Raw genomic sequence first — 23,817 nt, 5'->3', positions numbered from 1 at the left:
GTGTGTTGGTTAAAAGCATGGACTCCTTTGCTGGTCTGACCTACTTCTCCACATATGAGCTTTGAACTCAGGCAGCTTTTTAATCTCCCTTTGTCCTACATTTCCTCATTTGTAAAATGAGGATAATAACACCTGTCACACAGAATTGTTGCAAGTACCGAATGAGCTAATTCATGTAAGTGTTGGTCAAAGGGTATCAACTTTCAGATACAAGATGAATAAGTTCTGGGGATATTTTTTTGCAGCATGGTTATTCTAGTTAATCGTACTGTATTGCATAGTTAAAATTTGCTAAGAGAGTAGAGCCTAAGTGTTTTCACCACACACACACACACACATACACACACACACACACACGGTAACTATGTGAGGTGAAAAAGTGATTGAAACAGTGTATCTATTATTATTATTCTCTAGCCCATCTGTCCAATATGAGCCACACGTGGCTATGGAGCAGTTGACATGTGGCTAGTCTCAACTGAGAAGTACTGTAGATCTCACCAGATCTCAAAGATTAATATGAAAAAAGAATATTACATTGGTTATTTTATTGAAATGATAGTTTAATTCTGCTTCTTTCTTTTTACTTTTTTTTTTTTTTTTTTTTTTTTGCGGTACGCAGGCCTCTCACTGCTGTGGCCTCTCCCGTTGCGGAGCACAGGCTCCGGACGCGCAGGCTCAGCAGCCATGGCTCACGGGCCCAGCCGCTCCGCGGCACGTGGGATCCTCCCGGACCGGGGCACGAACCCGTGTCCCCTGCAATCGGCAGGTGGACTCTCAATTACTGCGCCACCAGGGAAGCCCTCTTTTTACTTTTTTAAGAGTGGCTCCTAGAAAAGTTGAAATAACGTGTGGCTGGCATTGTATTTCCTGGTACACTGTTGTTCTGGACAGCATGCTAGACACTACAGACTCAAAGATGTAAACATGGCTTGGTCCAAACCTACACATGGCTCACAAGGTGGCTCCGATCTCAGGGAAAAGGATGAGTGAGCTATGAGAGGAGGGCAGAGAGGGCCACTCTGATCCTCCTTAATTCCTCCCAGAAACCATCCTATTCCAATCTGTAGTCAGTGGCCTTTGCACACATAAGAACGAGAAACTCCTCAGGAACTATCCTGACATTCCCAGGAAGATGGATTGTCCGTGCACATAAACCCATTGTAACTACTGAATTGAGGAGAAGGGTGACCGTATACAGGGCTCCTCTGGCCTCAGGCTTAGGGACAAAATTACAGTCTGATTATACTTGAATCGGCAGAGAACTTCAACCTCTAGGACTGACAGCCCACGCCTGGTACAGGAAGTGGTGAAAGAAGGAAAAACGTTTTAGTTTTTAAAGTTAACTTAGCATTGATAAGTTTCAAAATGCACAAATGAAGTTGTATGACTCATTATCTCTGTGGTTATGAACATTATTATCATACACTGCGCATTTGCTTTGTGTGTGGCACTATGCCATAGGCTTTACAAGTTTATTCTAGTTTAATCTTAAAATAACCCTATCATTTTCATTTCATGGTTGATGGAACTAAGTCTCAGAGGGGTTAAGTCGCTTGATGAAGGTCACACTAGCAAGTGATGGAACCAGGGTGTGAATACATAAGTCAACCTGGCCCCAAATGTGTGCTCTAACTACTCCAGCCTGCTACTCTTTTCACATTATACCCACCATCCCCCGACAAAAGCAACCATGAACAACATCATCAACAATCACAACCAACAGCAGAAACAGCAGCCAAGACATTTCCTGAAGGAAGACAGTGTTTGCTGACATTTTGCCTGAATTACGTTTTCCTACCTTAACACTCAGAATTCTCCCATTGGCCTATAACAAGGGACATTGGAAGAAACAACCCAATGAAACGGGCGGCTGCGTCACCATAAGGGTTCTACTTTGGACAGTCATTAGAGTGTCCACTTGAGTCCCCTCAGAAGGAACTCCTCTCTCTGCAGTGGAAGCTGCAGCACCCACTAAGGACACCTGACACCGCCCTCTGCTAGATGTGTTCAGTTCTAGAGCAGGCATATCCTGTTCTCAGCTCATACCTGGCCGAATCCTAACTTTTTCCCGTTTCCTGTTTTCCCTCTGCCCGGATTGTCTCACAAACTTATTTTTGTATTTTATGTAGTTTGAATGTATAAAATATAAGAAAAAATAAATGAGTGAACAGCTAATATTCATTTCTGCTTTATAAACTTCTGAAAATAGAGCTTTTTCATGAAAGAACTATGGGCCCCTCCACAGAACACATAATGAGTATAGATCGAATTAGGTGAGAGGTAATTGCACTTATTTAACTTTAGTGTCATGGTTACCTTTACCTGAGAAAAATTTAAACTTCAATTGCAGTTGATGTGACAGCCATCGGTCAGCTATTACTGAGCAAAGCACCACAGCTCATTTGCAACAGAGCAAAACAGAAAATATGCAACCTTCCTGCAACGTTAGCAAGGACTCATTTGATAGGGATCAGCCCTGACAGAGAGAATTTGAAATTTAACTTTTTTTTCATCATGATGTAAATCTATGTGAGTAAATCTTTATATATTGGATGTTATTCCTTGGCCACACACATATGAGTTCAGTTACTTATGGAAGTACAAGCAAACTTCTCTTCAGTCTTAATACATGAAGACGAAAACGTGCTATGGGCAAATTAATGTCTTACTAGAAGAAAAGTTTGTCTTATTATTTGAAAATGTTAAACTACGTATAAAAACTGTGAAGTAAATAGCAAAGTTTATGTAATATGTTGCAAAGGAAGATGAGGTTCTCATATGTTTTTAATTTTTAATGTGATGAATAGGGTTATATAAAGATAATATTATATATGCTATTTTATTAAATACTATATATTGTTTATGTATACATATATAAAATTGGCACCACACAAGAGTCATCATTTGTAACTATGAAGCCCTTAAACTTCAGCTTTTAGGCAAGCCAATTTAGTATAGAGTGTAGATTGGCAATTTTAAATATTCATTATACTTGATATTAATGACCACATAGTAATGCAAGATATAGTTTTATATCATTGTGCCTCTTTTGATTATAACTAGAAGCTAATTTTGAATTCATTTAATTATCTGACCAAAACAGTATGTTTTTTGTTTCTTTTTAAGATGTTTGAAAGTATGTTCAAGATACTTTCATAACATAAAACACAAAATAAAATTAATAACATAAAATCTTCAAGATTCGTGGTAGACAATTGTAGTGGATTACATACGTTTTCAGGACTGATCCCACCTGTTGGGAGTGTTGCAGGTGAAGGTTCCCAGCCTCTCCCTCCTGGACTTGCCCTCAGTTGAGAAGAGCTGACTTGACCTAGGTCATACAAGTTGGTGACGGTGAGGAGAAAAGGATGGGCCCACATCCATTGACTAGTCAATGTTGGGGAGAATGGTCTGCTCACCTCCTGTGCCTCAAGGTGGGACAACTCTGAAGGGCCGTCCTAGCTCCGGAGGTCCCTATGGGGTCATCTTTTGTTGTACCTGTACGGCAGTTCAATTTCTCCCTCTGCCCATTTCTATTCCTCCACAGATGTTTTTCCGGAGAGCCCTCGCTAATACATTGCCCGTGTGCATGTCTCCGTCTCAGAGTCTATTTCATGGAGAATCCACATAAGACAAAGAGAAAAATCCCTTTAGACATGCTCAGAGAGGAATGATTAATATAGAGCAAGTCTTTATAATGTTTTTTGTGGTTTTTTAAAATAAATTTATTTTATTTATTTATTTTTGGCTGCACTGGGTCTTCATTGCTGCTCGTGGGCTTTCTCTAGTTGCAGCAGCGCGGGCCACTCTTCGTTGTGGTGTGCGGGCCTCTCATTGCGGTGGCTTCCCTTGTTGCGGAGCAGGGGTTCTAGGCACACGGGCTTCCGTAGTTGTGGCACGTGGGCTCAGTAGTTGTGGCTCGCAGACTCCAGAGCGCAGGCTCAGCAGCTGTGGCACACGTACCCAGCTGCTCCGTGGCGTGTGGGATCTTCCCGGACCAGGGCTCGAACCTACGTCCCCTGCATTGGCAGGTGGGCTCTCAATCACTGAGCCACCAGGGAAGCCCTTTCTAATGGTTTTAATTCAACAAAATTTATTAAACATCTTTGATGTTCTAGGCATTGTGCTAAGCACTGAAGATATACAGTTAAGCAAACCTGAATTAAGCAAAACTGATCTCAGAGAACTCGCTGGCATGAAACACAGACATTACGACAAGTGAATATAATTCAAAGGAGACAAGCCTGTATTAAGAGGATGGATGAACTGCTCTGAAAGGTTTGAGAAAGGAACACCTATCATTCTGGAAACTGATGAGGCAGGAATGACTTCACTAAGGACAACTGAAAGAAATCCTTCAACAGGCTCAGGCCTTTCGAATCATTCTCTCCTTTCTTTCTCTCACATCCCACATCTAACCTCTCAAAAAAAGCTACTACCTCTGCCTTTAAATATATCTAGAATCCAGGTCTCACTGCTCCACAGCTTCTAATCTATGTATCCTAACATCTCCCACATCCACAGCCTCGTAACTGGTCACCCTGCTTCTACTCTTGCTTCTCATGGTCTATTCTCAACACAGCAGTCAGGTGTTCTGCTAAAATGGAAGTCGTGTCATGAATTCCTCTGCTGAAAACATTCCAAAGTTCTCATTTCATACTGTGGACCAAAGATGTTACACCCACAGGGCCTAGGCCATCTCCACATTGCCCTCCTGTCCATACCTTTCTCAGCTCACCCAGGGGTCTACTTTTGCTCACTCTCTTCCAGCCACTCTGGCTAATTCGATCTTCTTGGTACCCGCCAGCACATTCCTGCCTCAGGGCATCTGTACTTACGCCACTTGCTGTCCCCTCTGCCTGACTTCCTCTCTCCCTTCTTTCAGGTTTCTTCAACTGTCAACTTCTTCTGGATGCCTTCCCTGACCACCCTCCCCAGCACAACATACCCCCTTTTCCGACTTATCTTTCTTCATAGCACTTAACATCTGCTCTGTCTCTGATTATTTATTTCATATAGAGTGTGCCCTTGCTCACCAGACATAAGCCTCCTGAGGGCAGGGACCATTATATGTTTTGATTCTGGCTCCATACCCAATACCTACAATTGTCCCAAGAACAGAGTAAATGCTTACTAAATATTCATTGAATAAATAAGTTTTTACAAATAATGAAAGGAAGTAAGAGAAAGGTGAAACCTTTCAGTATGAACAATAGCTGGAAAGTATAGAAATGGAAGTATTTCTAATCTAGTGTGACTCGATTGGAGACATTCTTTGTGGTCAGAGCTGGAGATTTAGGTTACCTTATATAAACAATGAAATATGGTTGTTATGGGCTGAAATGTGTACTCCCCGCCAAAATTCACATGTTGAAATCCTAGCCCTTAGTACCTCAGAATGCGACTTTATTTGGAGATATGGCCTTTAAAGAGGTGATTAAGTTAAAATGAGGCCATTAAGGCCATACTGGTAGCCTTAAACAGTATGACTGGCATCCTTATGAGAAGAGAGATTTGGATGTGGACAGTTACAGAAGGAAGACAGTATGAAGACATGGAGAAGACGACCATGTACAAACCAAGGAGAGAGGCCTCAGAAGAAGACAATACTTCCAGCACCTTGATCTTGGACTTCTAGTTTCCAGAACTGTGAGAAAATAAATTTCTGTTGTTTAAGCCACCAGTCGGTGGAATTTTGTTATGGCAGCCCTAGCAAACTAATACAGTGATATATACCATTGTTAGAAATTTTGACTTTATCTCACAAGCCACTATAAAAATTTAGCAGAGATGGAGGTGAGCTGAGATGAGACCTGAGTTTTAGGAATCTTCTGAAATCTTGCATTTGTGGTAATATGGAGGAAGGATTAGAAAAGGCAAAAGACTCGAGTCATGGAGACTAACCGGGAAGTGTTTGCAACGGTTGGGATCTAGATCAAGCAGAAGGGAAGGAAGAGGCGAGAACAGAATTGGGGGAAGCATCAGAGCCAAAACTGTTGGGACTTAGTGACATATTACAGGTAAGTGACATTGACATCAATGCAAATTGAAATTTAGTAAAATACAAACATGCAAAGGAATTCAGGTAATAAAATTTACATGGGTTTCAGTGGTCTCATACTTGAGAAAATTTCTCAGTTTGGAACCTAAAGACAGATTAAAGCAGCATTCATGCCGCTCAAGGTGTGAATAGTACTTGTTGAGAAAAGGGTCTGCAGAAAGAGCTGCAGACTACATCTCCTCCTTGGGGATAATATGCACGTTAGCATATTAAGGAATCTGGAAAGTTTTGCAATGAAGAAACCTCTTTAACTTTGTCCAAAAAAAAGGTATTCCCCACGTTTATTGATTATGGAACACTCTTTTTGTGTGTGAGGCACCTCTTAACCTCTCCTTCAACACAAATACTCTATAAATTAGCACAGTTTGGAAAACAGTGGTGTATTCTGATGCACTAGAACAGTTCTAAAATAAACAGAGAAACTGTCTGGGTAATTTCTATTTCTAAGAGCAAAACTAGTCAACACTGTCCTAACAGATTGGCAGAATAAACTCATTAAAGGAATAGAGTTGGTTTTCCCATAGCCTAATTACTACCAGATTAAAAAAGAAAATTCAATCTTTTGAAAGTAGCACGAATTCTTTCACACCCATAAAGGAAAATTACTCAGTGCTTGAAACAAAATAAAATGGTATTCTGGTGACTTAAAGGGAAAGTGTAGCTCAAATTCAGAAATCTGGGAGCAATTTTTAACCAGGGTTCTTTGACACTAGAGCACTTATGGTCTAAATTTTCCCATTTTCCATCAGTTTCTGGAATCCACGGTGCCCCTGCACTGTGACTCACATGCAATGCGCACGTAGGCCTTCCGGCTCTTGGTGGTACCCGCCGAGCTCCAGGCTACACACTGGCACCAGTAATCTTCAGGCCCGAAGAGTTCTTCCACTTGCTGGCGTGAAATCTCAATGCTTACTTCCCGGACAATGAGACCTGCCAAGGTGAAGGAAGATTTAAGTCAGGGGAAGACTTGTATTAACAAAACACCATACATATATTTTTCCTCCAGTGATCCTTCTTGATGCCATAGACCAACGTCCTAGATATTGCCTCTTATCTCCTCTGATTTTCCTCTGGATCCAGTTACTTGTCCACACTTTTTTCATTCTCTTATTTGCTATTTCAAATCTCTGGATTCACCAGATAATGAAAGTGGACTTGGTCTATCACGCCACAGAATTACACCTTTCCCATTATAGCATAACATTCACCCTCCACCAAGGTATCTTCCTCTGTGTATTGAAACAGTAACTTGAATTTAACATCTTCTAAGGATTCTATCTTAATTATACAGGTTGTGGGTAAGATACCCATATGCTGTACATAGCTTTACAATAACTAAGTCTACCTAATTCTTTACATGAAATGAGAGAGAATGACCAAAAAACTATAATCATAAGTATATAAATCGTCAATATATATATTTATATGCACAAATATGTGTATCAGTTTTTATTATATGACCTAGTCCTTTATACATATGTGGTGATTTTTTAAAACTAAGTCATTTTAAACAGCTTTGTTTATTATTATTATTATTTTTTTGCGGTACGCGGTACGCGGGCCTCTCTCACTGTTGTGGCCTCTCCCGCTACGGAGCACAGGCTCTGGACGCGCAGGCTCAGCAGCCATGGCTCATGGGCCCAGCCGCTCTGTGGCATGTGGGATCTTCCTGGACCGGGGCACGAACCCGTGTCCCCTGCATCGGCAGGCGGACTCTCAACCACTGAGCCACCAGGGAAGCCCAGCTTTGTTTATTATTAAGGTACATTGTTTTTCTTAAAAGAAATACTAGCCTTAGTTAACAAACCTCTGCTGTTCTATCCAAAGAATGTATGACTTTAAGGTTTTCATGAGTAATATTTTGAAAGCCCAAGTGTTTCTCTATACTAACAATGTAACCAAAATCCTGTTAAAAATAAAGTGGCTTCTAGTTAAAATGCTCAAATAATTGGAATTTATTTCACAGTATTATGTAATCCTAAAATAACAAAAATTGAACTAAGAATCTGGGATTATCATTTTAGGGGTATTCATCCTGCAGTATGCCTCTTTGCACGAGCAAGAAGGATTATCTGAACAATATATGTGGGCAACTGCCAGTTCTCTTGCACATACTTCCAGCATGGAGTGTCTACTGAGAGAACTGGCAGGGGCACCATTTAGGGAGTAGGAGAATTTGCTCTGCGTCAAGTATGAGCACAGTAAGAAAAGTTAAATGTATTACTCTGTACTGTTTATTCATTCATTCATTCACCAAATATCTACTGAGCATCACTTATGTAGAACATATTGCACTAGGTACTTGTGAAACCCTGATGAGTAAAATAGTCATTGCCCTCAATGAACTTTTATTTTGGGGAGGAGGATACATAAAAGGCTCCAACATGATTTAGGTTGATTAAATCCTATGGGGAGATGGACAGGGCACATGGGAAGAAGTAGGAAAGGGAAGGATGAGACTGAGAACCCAGGAGAAGACAACTGAGCACTGGACACAGAGAATACTAGCATGAGATGAAACTAGAGACAAGAAAGGGACCACTTTATATACATTCTTGTAAACCCGCAGTTCTCCAAGTATGGCCCACAAAACAGCTTTATCAACATCACTTGGGAACTTGTTGAAAATGCAAATTCCTGGGTCCCACTCCAGACTCAGTGAACAAGAAAAATTGAGAGTTCGGCCCAGCAATATCTTAACAAGCCCTCCAAGAATTCTGATGCATGCTACAGTTTGAGAACCACTGTTGTACACCATATTTAGGATCTGGGATTTCTTTCTGAGAACCAAGTGTTTTAAGCAAGAAGATGACATAATCAGATGAGAATTTAAAAATATACATATATAAATATATATACGATATATATGGTATAATGATATGTACAAGATATAAAGTTTAACTAGTTCCTAAAAGTTATGATATTTTAAAATGTTTGATCATGACTTCTTGGCATAAGTAACATGAAAGAAGTGTCATCTGGAGAGCCTAAAAAGGGGTATTCCAGTACTTACCCTAAAATCTAGGACATGTTCATACGGGTAAAAGCACTCAGGGAAATTAGCAACCACCCAACGATAGTAGGTGCCGACCCACTGGAGGATAAACAATTCTTCCTGTCACAAGCTGCTGGGAGTTGAGTCACAGAAACAACTAAGTCCTTAGGTCCGCTTGTGAGTCCCTGAACTGGAATGAAGCCCAGGAAAGTGGGTTTGAGAAGCCCAAGGCATGGCAAAATCCTGATGGGGCGACTCTATTTACAAAAGTTTATTAAGTATTATTTTAACATTTTGGAAATTAGTAACGTTTTTATGTTTATAGAGTGATCAGTTTAAAAAGAATTTTCAAGTAACTGGCATATCCCAATCCCTCACCCTTCTATGAAAAGATTACTCTATTATTTTAGCCAATAAAACAAGTCTCCACAGTAAAAAACCAACTTATTAACAAATAACACTAATTTCCTTCCTTTTTCCTGGTCCTTGCTTGGGCCTTTCATTTTCCTGTCTCATTGTAATTGTTCTCATTTTTCTGATATCTAGAAATCTGTGCAAAGATGGGGCAGAGCCTTCCCTCCTCTCCTGCCTCCTTTCTTTTTACTCCACTCTCTGGTGTTTAATACTTTTGTCTGTTTTACTTGTTTATACCTTCTCTGTTCATGCAGAAAGTCAGTTACTGGAAACGAAACTCTTCCTCTAAAGGTTGCTGCAGTCACCAAAGGGCGGATAAACCTGCAGTATTTCCTTAGAACTATAATGGTTCTTTCCAAAATGTAGAGCAGCAACAAACGGGCTCAGGATAGTAAAACTGCATAGAAATATTTTGTGTCCCAAGATGATAACTTCAGGTTTCATTCCCCGCCCGCCCCCACACCGCCCCGCCCCCTTTTACTTAAAGCAATTACAGGAAACCTAATTAAATGCTAGGAGAACTTCATGAGGGCCACTGTATCCTTTTGCCCTAAGAGGCTCATGGATGTTTCCACTGAGCACACATCTAAATCCTTTTAAGAAGTCACAGACCCGCCTGCTACAGGGATTATTCATAATATGAATGTTCTGAATTGTGTGGCCCAGGCTCCCCATGGGCACAGGAGTCAAGCACACACCGATTTTTGTCTTCAGCTTCACAGATGCCCCATCCAGGAGGAGATGGATTAATTACAGCTCTGTACACTGGACCTGCCACATGCCCAAAGTTTACACTCCAACGTGTGGTCAACAACACCAGAACAAGAAAAAACTGGAGCATGAAGTTATCTAAACACTTACATTTTAGAATTCTCTAGACTTAGCTGCATTATTCAGACTCTGAGTTACTCGGTCACATATCATCTTTTCATTACCATAGGTAAGTTCGTTACCTATGACATTTTGTTCATCAAACCAGAGGCTAGTGGTTTGGCTAAAAGTAGGTAATATCCTTTTTCTTTGAAAGTGCAATTTCCAATCTGCTTGAAGTCTTGAGATGGAAAAAGCAACCTGCCTTGAAATTTGAAATGCCATCAGCATTACTTCCAAGCAGGTTGCTTTGAAGAGCATTTGGGAACTTGAAATTGGTTTCAGGTTATTTAAGGGTGGGGGGAAATGCTTCGGTCTACAGGATTTACTCAAATACAAATGTGTATTTTCCATCCTGTCTGACAACGTCAAAGATTTCCCATCACTGTTCTTCCTTTAATAGCGGCATCTCAAGGATGCATGCTGTTTGAAGTTTGCAGTGATTTGCTTTTATAATAGGAATCGTTGTGGTTTGGGAGACAGAGTGCAGCAAAGTAATTAGCATACTTTACCAAGAAGTTTCATAATGAGCACGAACTTGTTAATAGGGAGTTTCACATGATTTTAGAAATTCAGATGCAAATGCCACCTTCTGATTGGATCTTTGTGAGGCTATACATAAATTTAGCAATAAAATCTGGTAATTGGCATTTATTCCTTATCTTTAGCATAAATTTAACTTCATAAGTCAAGCACCACAAATAATGTTTTTCTAGAGATTATTATAATGTGATCAAAAATCCATGATTAATCTTGTTGCATAATTATTTAAAACAATATCCAAATTCCCCCAGAAATGTAATCTGCAGTGCTGTCAACAAATATTAAAAGTCCACTAATGTCAAAAATTATGTTGTTCCAGAAATGTAAAGATGTATAAAATATCACATCCAGCCTTGTGCTATTCATTTATCATGTTTATTAGGTGATACTCAAAAATCATGCATTATCTTAAATATTTTTTAAATATGCTCATCAAATCTGCATCTTCTAATACTCCATGTATGTTTCACTAAAAAGCATCCTCACCTCATGTTAGACTTAAGTATTATGTGCACCTGAGTTGCATTTCTCATTCCTCCCAATTACTTTATCTTTCATACGCAAAGGGAAGTTTTGAGACACCATGTTGTGCAGACCTGGCAATTCTATTTCTTCCAGCACTCTCTCTATCGGGAGAAGAGCTGCAGAGGTGACTCTACCAAATCTCATTACAGTATACTCAAAGTTAGTACACAGATTGGTGGGAAATGCACAAAGCTGCAGGGAAGGATGTTCTGGAGTATATTACATTTTATTGAATTAGTGTGGTCTCTTTTTCATGCTTTTTTCCAGAGCTTGACCCTATTAGTTTTCACTAATATCTAAAATATGAAACATATCAGCTCAAGATGTCTTAATATAAATTTAACCACACAAAATGCTATCATTGTTTAAAAGGATGTCATACCATAAATAAACTGATAGTTATTTTAGCAACTTATAACTCTTACTAAGATAATCAAAATATGAAAACTCAAAAGGTAGACCTTTATAATTAAGACATTGTTTTATGCCACATGAAGTCATTTGACAATCTTTAAAGTACATCAGGAAAAGAAGACACTGTAAATGCATAATTTACCAACTTCTCTCTGAAATGTTTTCCTTGAATTTTTAATATAATATTTAATATATAAACAGTCCATCTAATTAACTAAAATTATTTTGTGTAATTGGGAATTGCAACTTACCAGTGTATTTGATTTATTATGAGTATAATTCTGTTAAAGTTACATTTACTATCTTTGTGATCAAGATGAATTTACCTAAAAGTCAAGGAATAACATGGCTGGGACTGAGTGGTTCAAAAGATTTGCTTGGAAGCATTTCATACCTAGGCCATTGACTTGATTACCTTTTATGTGATAGTTTCTAGTCACTTGGTTCTGGTTTGGCATTCTGTGTCCAATGTGGATTTGTGTTTTGTTTTATTTTTGTTTTGTCTAGAGCTGAGAAAAAATTATTCATTGGATTATGTATCTGGAGTGGGAAGACATCTAGTGCTTCTAGAAAGCTATATGACAACCATAGATAAATGCAGTCTTCCCCCCAAAACTTGAAAATTTAATTGCAAGATTATATTAAAATAGAATGACAAATGATACTTACCCTGACAATGCTAACACTGTTTTTCCCTTTTCTTTTTAGGAGTGTCAGGTTTTAGATGTTACAGGAGAACCAGTGCTCCTACTTTTTATTTATTTATTTTTTTTCCTTTTGTGGTACGCAGGCCTCTCACTGTTGTGGCCTCTCCCGTTGCGGAGCACAGGCTCCGGACACGCAGGCTCAGCGGCCATGGCTCACGGGCCAGCCGCTCCGCGGCATGTGGGATCTTCCCGGACCGGGGCACGAACCCGTGTCCCCTGCATCAGCAGGCGGACTCTCATCCACTGCGCCATCAGGGAAGCCCCCTACTTCTGATTTGACTTTCTAACCCCATCAAACCTAGGGCTGTAAGTATGAAGGATAATTGGAGTGGTGGGTATACGAAGTATTTTCTCTTACTTACAGAGTTGTATGAATGAGTTGACAGAAATTAATCTTACCAGCTTTGGTCCATCATGTAATTCCAATTCTTGACTTTGGTGATGAAAAACCTATTGAATCTCTGTTCCAAGAAGCCTTTCTGAGACCAAAATGGGAACTAAAATGCTTTCTGTAATTAATCTCTTCTCATATGTCAATGTTCTTTAGAATATAAAGAAGCTATTCTGTGAAAATATGATGATGGTAATGTGTTCAGTTTGGAAGGACACAAAGCACATTCCACTGAGAAACCAAACATATTACTCATCTAAAAAGTTTTCCTAAAACATCAAACATTATATATATTTGAATGTATATTCCAACATTTTTCTTTAAAAGTATTATTTTTTTGTTTTTGTTTTTGTTTTTGCGTTATGTGGGCCTCTCACTGTTGTGGCCTCTCCCGTTGCGGAGCACAGGCTCCGGATGTGCAGGCTTAGCAGCCATGGCTCACGGGCCCAGCCGCTCCGCGGCATGTGGGATCTTCCCGGACCGGGGCACGAACCCGTGTCCCCTGCATCGGCAGACGGACTCTCAACCACTGCGCCACCAGGGAAGCCCTAGAAGTATAATTCTTAATCATTATTTAAATCTAACTACATGCATTCCTTTCTGTCCCTATTTCATGTAATTTGTCAGTAATTTCAATAGAAGTAATTTTAACAAAATTTTAAAAAAAGATTCCTGTCAATAAGGGTGGGGAATAATAACACGTTATTGTAGACTAGTGAACTGTGGACTTATGAATTATAGATCTTACTATTGCTTTTGTCCAGTCATTCATTCAATAGGTATTTGTTGAGACTCTACTATGTGCCACGCACTCTTCTACGTGCTGAGGACACAGTGGTAAAGAAGATAGATAAGGATTCTGTCCTCCTATGGGTTACATTCTATTGTGGCACTTGCTCTTGAGCACCTGTTTCAGGCATAGTAGTTTCCAAGGTGGGCATAGAGATGAAATGCTTATGGATCCCTTTTTCAGAAGTTTACTGTCTGATACTAGAGATAAAAATAGTAGCTTACTGAGTAAAGGGGCTCTGTCATATGCACTGTATAGCCATCAGTATAGTAATTGGCACAAATATTTGTCTAGTTAATGTAAGTTAAATGAATGAATGATTTGTTTGTTATAGCTATAATACAAAGTAGTGTTAAATCCAAGCTACAGGTAAATTTAATTGTAACTCAGAAGAGTAAAGGTAACTAGTATTTATTGAACATCTACCATGGGTCTCAGTTAATCTGCATAATAATCCTTGGGATTGATATTGTTACACCTCTAATACAGGTAAGGCGTGGAGGTCAGAATTTAAACAATTGTTCACACAGCTAATAACTACTGAAATCAGGATTTAGATCCACATTTGTCTGAATCCAGTGTTCCTATTCCTTTCACTATACCAATATTCCTTAAACTGTGTCTTAAAAAAGTGGGTTTTGCTCAAATAAGTTTGGGGATTTCTGCTTAATACAACTTTCTCTTAGAAACTCAGAGTGCCCATTAGTATACTGAAGACATTGGTCAGAAGTTCTGACATAAAGAAGTAGGTTTAATTCGGACTGCCACCATTCCCCCCAAATTTATTAAACCATAGAACCCTACAGTCAACATAAACACAGAACCCATTTCATCATGGCTTTCAATGAGGTTTTGTTTAGCATTCACCAGATGTTGATCTATTGAATAAAAGTAATCCATTGTTTGGAAAATTCTGAAAACCCCATAAAGAAAGCTATAGTGAAATTGCTTTAGAAGGAGAGATCACGGGAAACCTGGGGAATGGAATATTTGAGTTTTAAGCTGAAGCATGGTTTGGGTTTAAAAATTTAAAGAGGAATCAAAGACACTTGAGGAGAAGAGAACAGCAAGAAGCCAAAGGGCAGAGATGAAAAAGCATGGTGACCACTGTGCAGAGTAGTTTACATGAATTAAGTAAAGAAATAAGACCATGGAATTAGAAGAGAGATTCCTGGAGAGCCTTGCATGCAAGTTACAGAAGACTGTATTGTGGAGAAGGGAGCCTGTGAAAATTGTACAGTGGTGAAATGACATTTTTAAAAATGACATATCCTTTAGGAAGATTAATATGACTTTACTAGTAAGTAAAACTAATCTGATTTACTTAAATTGAATTTTACCAATTTTAATTTTAATTATCATTATAAATTTCTTTTCAGATCAATGATCTTACAACAAGTCATTAATCATAAGTGTTAAGAGCAATATTCTTGGTGACCCTCTGAAAAGAGTCTGATGATAAAAATCAGGTACATATATTCAGAATACTAATTACTCATACTGTCAGGCTTTTAGTTTTTTCTTATCCCAAATGATTTAGAAACAAGCATTAAGAGCCATCAACTCTGGAGTGACTGCCACTTACAACAGCTCATATGTAGGATACTGGGGACAGCTACTGGTTTATCTTAAAAGCAATACATTTCATATTCCTTAAAAAAATTTTTAAGTCAAACTATAAATGCTCATTTAAAAAAAATTCAAATCATCCAGACAATTATTATGACAACTGAGGAACTAGACAAATACTTGTCTAATACACAGCAATCCAGTGATTTATTTAGATAAGAGAATAAATTCCTGCTTTGTATATACTATCTGACTTCTGGAAAGTCTTAAATCCATCAAGCCCTGGTTTCCCAACTTGTAAAATAAAGTTAAGAATTTGTTCGTTCCATTGGTTTGTGAGGAAAGAAATGGAATAACACCTACAAAAGATCTTGAAATCTATAAAATTCCTTTTAAATATCCTATAAAATAGTAATTGAGAATAAAACTATATTCTGTTAACAAAATTACCATTGGAGGTACTAACATAGTTTTAAGGGAGGGGAAGGGGGGAAGAACACCCTGACTGGAAATTGTATTAGTCACATACCCAGATGAGAAAGACATGGCTGGTTTGGGAAATTTTCAACAGAGTTGGGAGAGTTCAGTCTGGGTGGGGATGTGAACTGTCCAGGTTAATGCAGATGTGGCTATGATATTTAGAAATGAAATCTGAACAGCAGGAATAAGTTCTAGTGATTTGCCTTTAAGTTTCCTGTCCTTCAGCCAAATCACCCAGGACTTTACTCACCCCCTAGGTCCCTGCTATATTAAAGCACAGATAGAGTAAAGCTACCCTGACGGGATGAGTGAAGAGTCTGCTGATTTCAGTAACGAAGAAGCTTGCACAGCTCACCCATTAGGAGTTTCTTACATCCCTATCCCAGTTCCCAGGTGAGGCAGGGACACAAAGCAACTGAATAGAAATAACTAACTAGGGTAGGTCTGACTAATTTGGGGCAGAATAAGCAAATTTCCATCGTTTAGAGAAGATTTAAAATTGATAAACACAATCACGTTTTCTAGAGTCTTTCTTCACTTTCCAACTAGGATGCGAGTTCCATCAGGGTAGAAATTTTTGTGTGTTACCTGATGTTGCTGTGGCCTAGAATAATACCTGGTACATATTGTAGGCATACAATAAATATTTGTTGAATTAATGAAAGAATATTTCCCCCAGGACACTATGATATACTTATTTAAAAGATATGTGATTGTTCCCTTAGACTTTAGAGGAAAGGAACTTCCAGTCATGATGGCAGTTGTACCTCCTATCCTAGCCAGAAAGACATAATCAAACACAGCTCTGATTTAAATTTTGAACATGTTTGCTATTTTCACTAAGAACAGGGAACAAAAAGTGGAGTTATTGTAATGCTTTTTAGAGCCTCCAAAATTGTTGGGCCTCCAGTAATAGCTGAGTGAAAACAGATCAAGTATCAGTGAGAAGATCCTTTTTTCTTATCCTTTTAAAAAAGAATTCCAGTATGCGAGAATGACTCAATTTACAAGAAGGAAAAAATTTAACTTGTGAAATTCTAAGTAGAGATGAAAAATATGAGCAGTTCCTATTTTCAAGCCAGGAGTATGTACTGAACTCCTGCTGAAACAATTTTCAATTTGAACTTTATAGAGACTGAGAAATAACTATTTGTTCTGATATTTCCAAAATATTTTTATATATTCTGAGATCCCTGCCTCAAATTTTTCTTTTATTATTCCAAAGGGAAAGATGATTTAATAAAATAATGCAAATGAGTATAATGCACTTAAACTGTTTTTCCTTTTTTTAAATGCAGAGAATGTCTCTTTGACCTTCTGCTGATTCTAAGTTACATATACTTAGTTTTTGATAAACATAAGCTTTAGGTAGAATTCCAGAAGACAATACTGCTACATTATTTGCCAGTAAAACCTTATGTTTAATTCATCCTTGGCAATTAACTTAATTGAGAGTATGATCTTTGGAGAAGGACTTGGTTCAAATTCTAGTTCCTCAAATGACTAGATGTATGACCTTGGGAAAATTCCTCTACCTCACTAAATAGCACTTTCCTCAACAAGAAAATAGGATTTAAAATTCCTAACTCAGTGGGTTATTTTAAGGATTAAATGAGGTGATACATGTAAAACTCTTAGCAGAGTAAGCCCTTAATATGATACTAACTAGCCTAACTAATGTGATTTCAGAAGCTAAAATAGTTTATGCCATGCTGTGTACTACACAATGCCCTTCATTTCAGAGCTTTACAAAATTAAAGTCTATGTTTCCATCACAGAAGTCTTCAGGGCAGCTATTTTCAGGCTACATCCTTCTTCAACCTACATCTTCTCAACCATGGCTACCAGGGTCTCCAAACAAGGAGAAGAGAGCACAGAGAGCTCACACCTGCTCTTAAAAGACTTGGTTGTCTCAGAAGTTCAACATAGCTCACTCACAGCCCATGGGCTAGAAGAAATCACTTGGCCAAGCTGCACAGCAAGGAAGTGGGACTTGTCATATTCCTGTGTGCCCAGGAAGGAGAGAATACGACATAAATATTAAATGGCCTTCTACAATATAATTCAGTTTTCAAATATCTGAATGTGTGATTTTAACATTATGCCCCAAATGCTATAAAACAGTATAATTGGCTTATTATGTAAGAAAAATATTTTCAAATAGTGTACTTGCAGTTTTTCAAAATACTATTTCTAAAATAAATGTTGAAGAAATTGATGTGAAAATCTAGGTTATAATGTTTAGTTACTATTATAATTTTCTTTACAGTCCAACATCTTATTTTGATGTTTTCACAAGAGATAAGAAAACTAAAACTTGAAATAATGTACGAGTGATGCCTGATTCTGAATGTCGTGTGTAACCTGTAATGTCTTCACGTCCATTCTGCACCAGCACCACAAAGAAAAATTAAGAAGGAAAAATGATTGTTTCCCACCACGAGCTCCGATTTCCTGAGATATTTATGTAACTGTATAATACTGCCAACTGAACCAACAGCTTCAATCATGTGTCTGTTCTTATCTCCAGGTAAAGTTTTGTTCTTTTCCTTTCTTTTATAAATGTATTCCCTTCAAAGGATACATACCCTAGTGGATAGACAATCTCTATGGGAGAACGGGAAAGCTAGCTATTTAATATGTGCAGTTCAGTGTCATAAGGTGTGGAACCACAATAATTAATATTTTGTGATGATACACTAATAAAGATGACATTTGCATGATTAGCTGGGTTTTCAGAAAAAAATAGTAAAATGAAATCAATGGATAGGACTGTTCAGTCTGAGGGATAGATACAACATGCTGACAAACAAAACTGGGCTTCAGCATACAGTGGGTATGTTATACAGGCAGTACACATATGCACCAAATAATACTATGTGTATTTACATGCATATCATTCATCTAGTATTTTCTTTTCACTTCCAAGTTGGAATGCATTTACTTCTTACCCTACAAGCCCATTTAGTCACATTTCTGTCAGATCCCACTTGCATACGCAGTGTTGAATAAATCAGTGGTTAATAAATATCCTTGGAGGACTCCCCTGGTGGGGCAGTGGACACTGCAGGGGACACGGGTTCGAGCCCTGGTCCAGGAAGATCTCACATGCCAGGGAGCAACTAAAGCCCGTGCGCCACAACTACTGAGCCTGCGTTCTAGAGCCCATGAGCCACAACTACGGAAGCCCGCAGGCCTAGAGCCCGTGCTCCGCAACAAGAGAAGCCACCGCAGTGAGAAGCCCGCGCACCGCAACGAAGACCAAACGCAGCCAGAAACATAATTAATTAATTAATTAAAATAAATAAATAAATGTCCTTGGAAATATGTTTAGAGATAAATAGTGAACTGCTGTATCTCATCTTAAATGTATATTTTTACTATCAGAATCTTAAAAGAAAGATAGCCTGAGTTATTACATACATATATGGAAAAAGAGAAATAATTACAGACCAATCATGTAAAAGGAGCCTGGTTTATTACTCTTGAATGGATATACTATAGACAAAAATGTAAAATGTTCTCATAACTGTTCACAAAATTTTGCTGCAAAGGAAATACTGAATGAGGATGGAGAGTCAACCTTCCCATCATAGAGCTTTTGTCACGACTCCACGGGCTTAGGGCCCCAGCCCAGCCCCACAGCAGACAGAGCTGCAGGACACTCAGAATTCCAGCCCTCCTGGGCCCGCTCTCCCACAGGTACTGCTCTAGCTGACCACACGCTCGCTTCTAATTTGCAGCGAGGTAGTCTGACAAGCAGGCTGGGAGGATAGCAGAGATGGAAACACAGGTCAAGTACAGATAAAATGATGTTCACCTTAAAAAACACAAATAAGACTTTTAGGTAATAATGTACAGGGATGTATCTATTGAAAAATGAGAACACAACCACCTCTTTCTCATTAATAATTTTCCCTATCCTCTTCTGATTCTACCCCACCCTCTCTCCATAATCCAGTATCGGTACACTTCCTACATCTATATTTAAATAATATAGATTTATGTCCCCTGCACATATCTCATATATCTCCACCCATCCCCCCAAAGCTGGTCTCAGGTTTGTTTTAAAAACATATCATGTGGGTGATCCCTTAGCAATCCTTTGAAGTTCCATCCCCGTTAAAAGTGAAGAGGGCTCCGGTGTCCTAAGAAGTGAAATGATGACACCGCATGGCTATTGTTTCATACGCTTCTGACTGTGAAATAAATGTTTAAAAAAATGAGAACACATAAGCCGAAGTCAGGCAAAATTACAGTTGAGAAGGTAAAAAGAAACACCTAAAATCTTGCCAAAGGTTCATGGTTTACGTAAAGCTGCAGTTGGGACTTCACAAAGGAAATCTCTGCACTTTTTATTTCTGGTTCAGAGGATTTACATGCTCTTTCTAATGATCTGGGCCTTCAGCACTGGGTAATGTCTCCCAGTCCCCAGCTTAGCACTCATGCAAAATTGAAGCACTTTGGAGGCAGTTTAGTAGCTGCAGATGAATCTCAATGTGCAGGAAAAGGCATAATGGTTGTTTAGCACTTACTAGGAGAAGCTGAGGAAATCAGGGGGAAAAATCTATTGAACTTAAGCCATCTGGGAAGCCAACTGAGAGCGACTGCATTAACAATGTGTTTACATTCCTATTGTGTTGCTAGGTCAAGCGAAAGTGTGTGTGCGCGCGCGCGTGCGCGCGTTTGTGTGTGTGTGTGTGTGTGTGTGTAGAAGAAATTATCACGTGCAACTCTTTAGGTTGTATTGGCTATTTCGATTTGGTTTTGGCGACTCCGTGGGGCAAGAGTTTTCATGAGAAACGTAGCTGTGAGAATTTTTAGGTTTCCATGAGACAGGACAACTGTTAGAGCACAGAGGCTGGCAAGGATGCCGTGGCATGAGAAAAGTGAGCGACACAAGAGCCTGGCTGTGCAGCTCTTTCCCTGCATCTGGCCCACAGGACAACGCAACAGATTGGGAGAGGCTTCAGAAAGCTGGTAAATGCTTTCATTGCCTGCTACATGTATAGTTAACTTAGCAATACTGACTAAACGAGGGGAAATAGCCAGGTAAGTGCCTTCTCTTTCAGCCCCCAGCAGCCCTGCTCATGCCTCCACTATCGTGGCCTTTTCTGGTCCTGGTATTTAATAGACTACTACTATTTTTTAGAGCAGTTTTAGGTTCCCAGCAAAATTGAGAGACAGGTACAGAAATTTCCCATATACCTACTGCTCCCACACATGCATAGCCTCCCCTATTGTCAACATCTCCCACCAGAGTGGTACATTTTTTTTACAATTGATGGGCCTACATTGACGCATCATCACCCAAAGTCCATAGTTAACATTAAGGTTCACTCTGGGTATTGTACGTTCTATGGATTTGGACATATGTAATGACACGTACCCACCATTAAAGTATGATACAGAGTGGTTTCACTGCCCTAAAAATCCTCTTGTGCTCCACCTATTCGTCCTTCCCTTCCCCGGCAACCACTGATTTTTTTACTGTCTCCATAGTTTTCCCTTTACCCAAATGTCAAATAGTTGAAATCACACAGTATGTAGCCTTTTCAGATTGATTTCTTTCACGTAGTAATATGCCTTTAAGATTCCTCTCTATCCTGCCATGACATGACAACTTATTTTTTTTTTTTTAGCACTGAATAATATTCCCTTGTCCGGATGGACTAAAGCTTATTTATCCATTCACCTACTGAAGGACATCTTGGTTGCTTCCAAGTCTTGGCAATTATGAATAAAGTTGCTATAAACATCCATGATTTTGTGTGAACATAAGTTTTCAGTTCCTTTGGGTAAATACCAAGGAGTGCAATGGCTGTGTCATATGGTAAGAGTATGTTTTGTTTTGTAAAAAACCGCTAAACTGCCTTCCAAGTGGCTGTACCATTCTGCTTTCCAACCAGAAATAAATGAGAGTTCACGCTGTTCCACATTCTTGCCAGCACTGGTGTTGTCAGTGTTCTGAATTTTGGCCATTTGAATAGATTTGTAGTGGTATTTCATTGTTTCAATTTGCATTTTCCTGATATATGATGTGGAGTATCTTTTCATATGTTTACTTGCCACCTATTTGTCCTGTTGGTGTGGTGTCTGTTAAGGTTTGTTGCCCTTTTCAACTGTCATATTAAGTGACTTCTTCTTGACAGATGTTTGGTGACTATAGTGGGCTAAATGGTGGCCCCTAACAAGATTATGTTCACATATGAGTCCCCAGAACAGGGGAATGTTACCTTATTTGGTAAACGGGTTTTGCAGATAGAGTTAAATTAAGGATTTTGAGAACCTGAATTATCAAGGTGGGCCCTAAATCCAGTGATAAGTGTCTTTGTAAGAGACATACAGATAAGACAGACAAAGAAGAGAAAGTGATGTGAAGACAGAGGCAGAGATTGAAGTGATGGGGCCACAAGCCCAGGAATGCCGGGACCCCCACCAGAAGCTAGAAGAGACAAGGAACAGATTTTCCTCCAGAGTCCCCAGAAGGAGTGTGACTCTGCTGGATTTCAGACTTCTAGTCTCCAAAACTGTAAGAGAATAAATTTCTGTTGTTTTAAGCTACGAATTTCATAGTAATTTATTGTGGCAGCCCTCAGAAACTAATACAGTGACTAAGGGCATTTATTCTCTGTCTGTACATTCAAAGAGTAGACTCAAGAATCTGACAGAGCAAAAAGGTGAGGAAAAGCTGTCTGCCACGCAGTGTTTTTCTGGTTTCACAAATGCCCCATGGGATGGGTGTGGGGAGGTAGCCTTTTAGTCACTAATGTCATTTCAAACAGAGGGCATCATTGTCTAGAATCATCAAGGCTGTAGCTATAAAAAGAGGCATGTCATTCATTCCCTGCCATTCCTGGAACTGCCTTGTACAGAACATTCCCCTGGGTTTTTCCAGCTAAATTTTAATTCACTCAAGCGCTGGAGTTCCCCCCTCTTCCGTCAGGAGGCTGCTATCTCTCAGCCTGAGAAGTTTAATAGGCAGAGACAGGCGAAAGGATATTGAAGAAAGCAGGGGCTCTCTACCATGTAACTCTATACCATGGAAATATCAAGAGGTTTCACAAATTTATTCTCATAATGAAAGGAGAACCCAAGCAAACAGTAAAGCATACTCTTTTCCACTCTCTCTTTTCCCTCCTCTATTTTGACCTCTCTAGACTGTGATCTCCTTAAGTGCATCAGGTCTTAGTTTTATCTCTACTTACAGCACCAAGTAAAGTATCTGGGTCATGGTTTTTGAATAGAAAGTCTATGTACTTCCTCTATGCTGCATTTTCACAGCAGTGTCTCAACAGTTTTCAAGCCTGGTTGTACATTAGCATTGCTAGTGAGCTTAAAACAAGCAGACAGACAAAGAAAAAGCTATGCCCTGTTCCCAATTAAACCATTCTCTCCGGGGGTGAGGCCAGGACATACGTATTTTCAAAAATCTCCCACTGATGATTGTCAAATGCAGCCACAGGGTTGACAGCAAATGCCTTAATATTTCCTTGCTGCTCTTGCTTTCATGTTCTTGGAGATTTCTTCCGAAACAGATTTCAAAAATCAGGTTAAGCCCTCAATGAAATTAGGAATGAGTCTAAGACTTCCCTAATCTGAATTGTTTTTCATTGCTAGATATTATACTTCCTACATGCTGTGCTTGCTTTTTTGCCAGACCCTGATATTCTGCTAACTGTAGTTCTCATGTTTTATATGCTGGTTTTGTATCTCCAAATAGTGCTTTTCAGAGGAACTGGCAAGACTGGTTATTTCAACAGGCATCGCCAAGAGGGCTCTGAAAATCCCTAGCTAAGGGATGATTCTGGATTGACGAAATTAGGGGGAGAAGACTAAAGAATCCAGAGCAAGTAAAGGCTTCACCCCTCAAATTTCAGCATTAGATTATTCATTGATTGCAATATTTTTTTAACTAAAAACTTATCTGTTCTGTTTTTTAAGATGCCCCAAAAACGTGGGGTGAGGAGGGAGAAAATTTTGAGCCAAGTATTGGGAGAATATTGAATAGGAAGATTTAGTGATAGATACAGAGCCTCAAACAGAATGGATAAC

General features: G+C 39.1%; 1 protein-coding gene across 1 annotated transcript in view; it reads right to left on the bottom strand.

Moving 5' to 3' along the window:
* UNC5C (unc-5 netrin receptor C) overlaps positions 1 to 23,817 on the bottom strand; it is a gene marked incomplete at its 5' end in the record, with an annotated part of 161,727 nt that overhangs the window by 125,553 nt on the left and 12,357 nt on the right. Inside the window, one exon of the mRNA XM_079919847.1 lies at positions 6,851 to 6,994. Within this exon, the coding sequence (XP_079775973.1) occupies positions 6,851 to 6,994 (144 nt within the window). The remainder of the gene's footprint in view (positions 1 to 6,850; positions 6,995 to 23,817) is intronic.

Source organism: Stenella coeruleoalba (assembly GCF_951394435.1).
Source record: "Stenella coeruleoalba genome assembly, chromosome: 4".
Lineage (NCBI taxonomy): Eukaryota > Metazoa > Chordata > Mammalia > Artiodactyla > Delphinidae > Stenella > Stenella coeruleoalba.
This window is presented reverse-complemented; position numbering and strand designations above follow the sequence as displayed.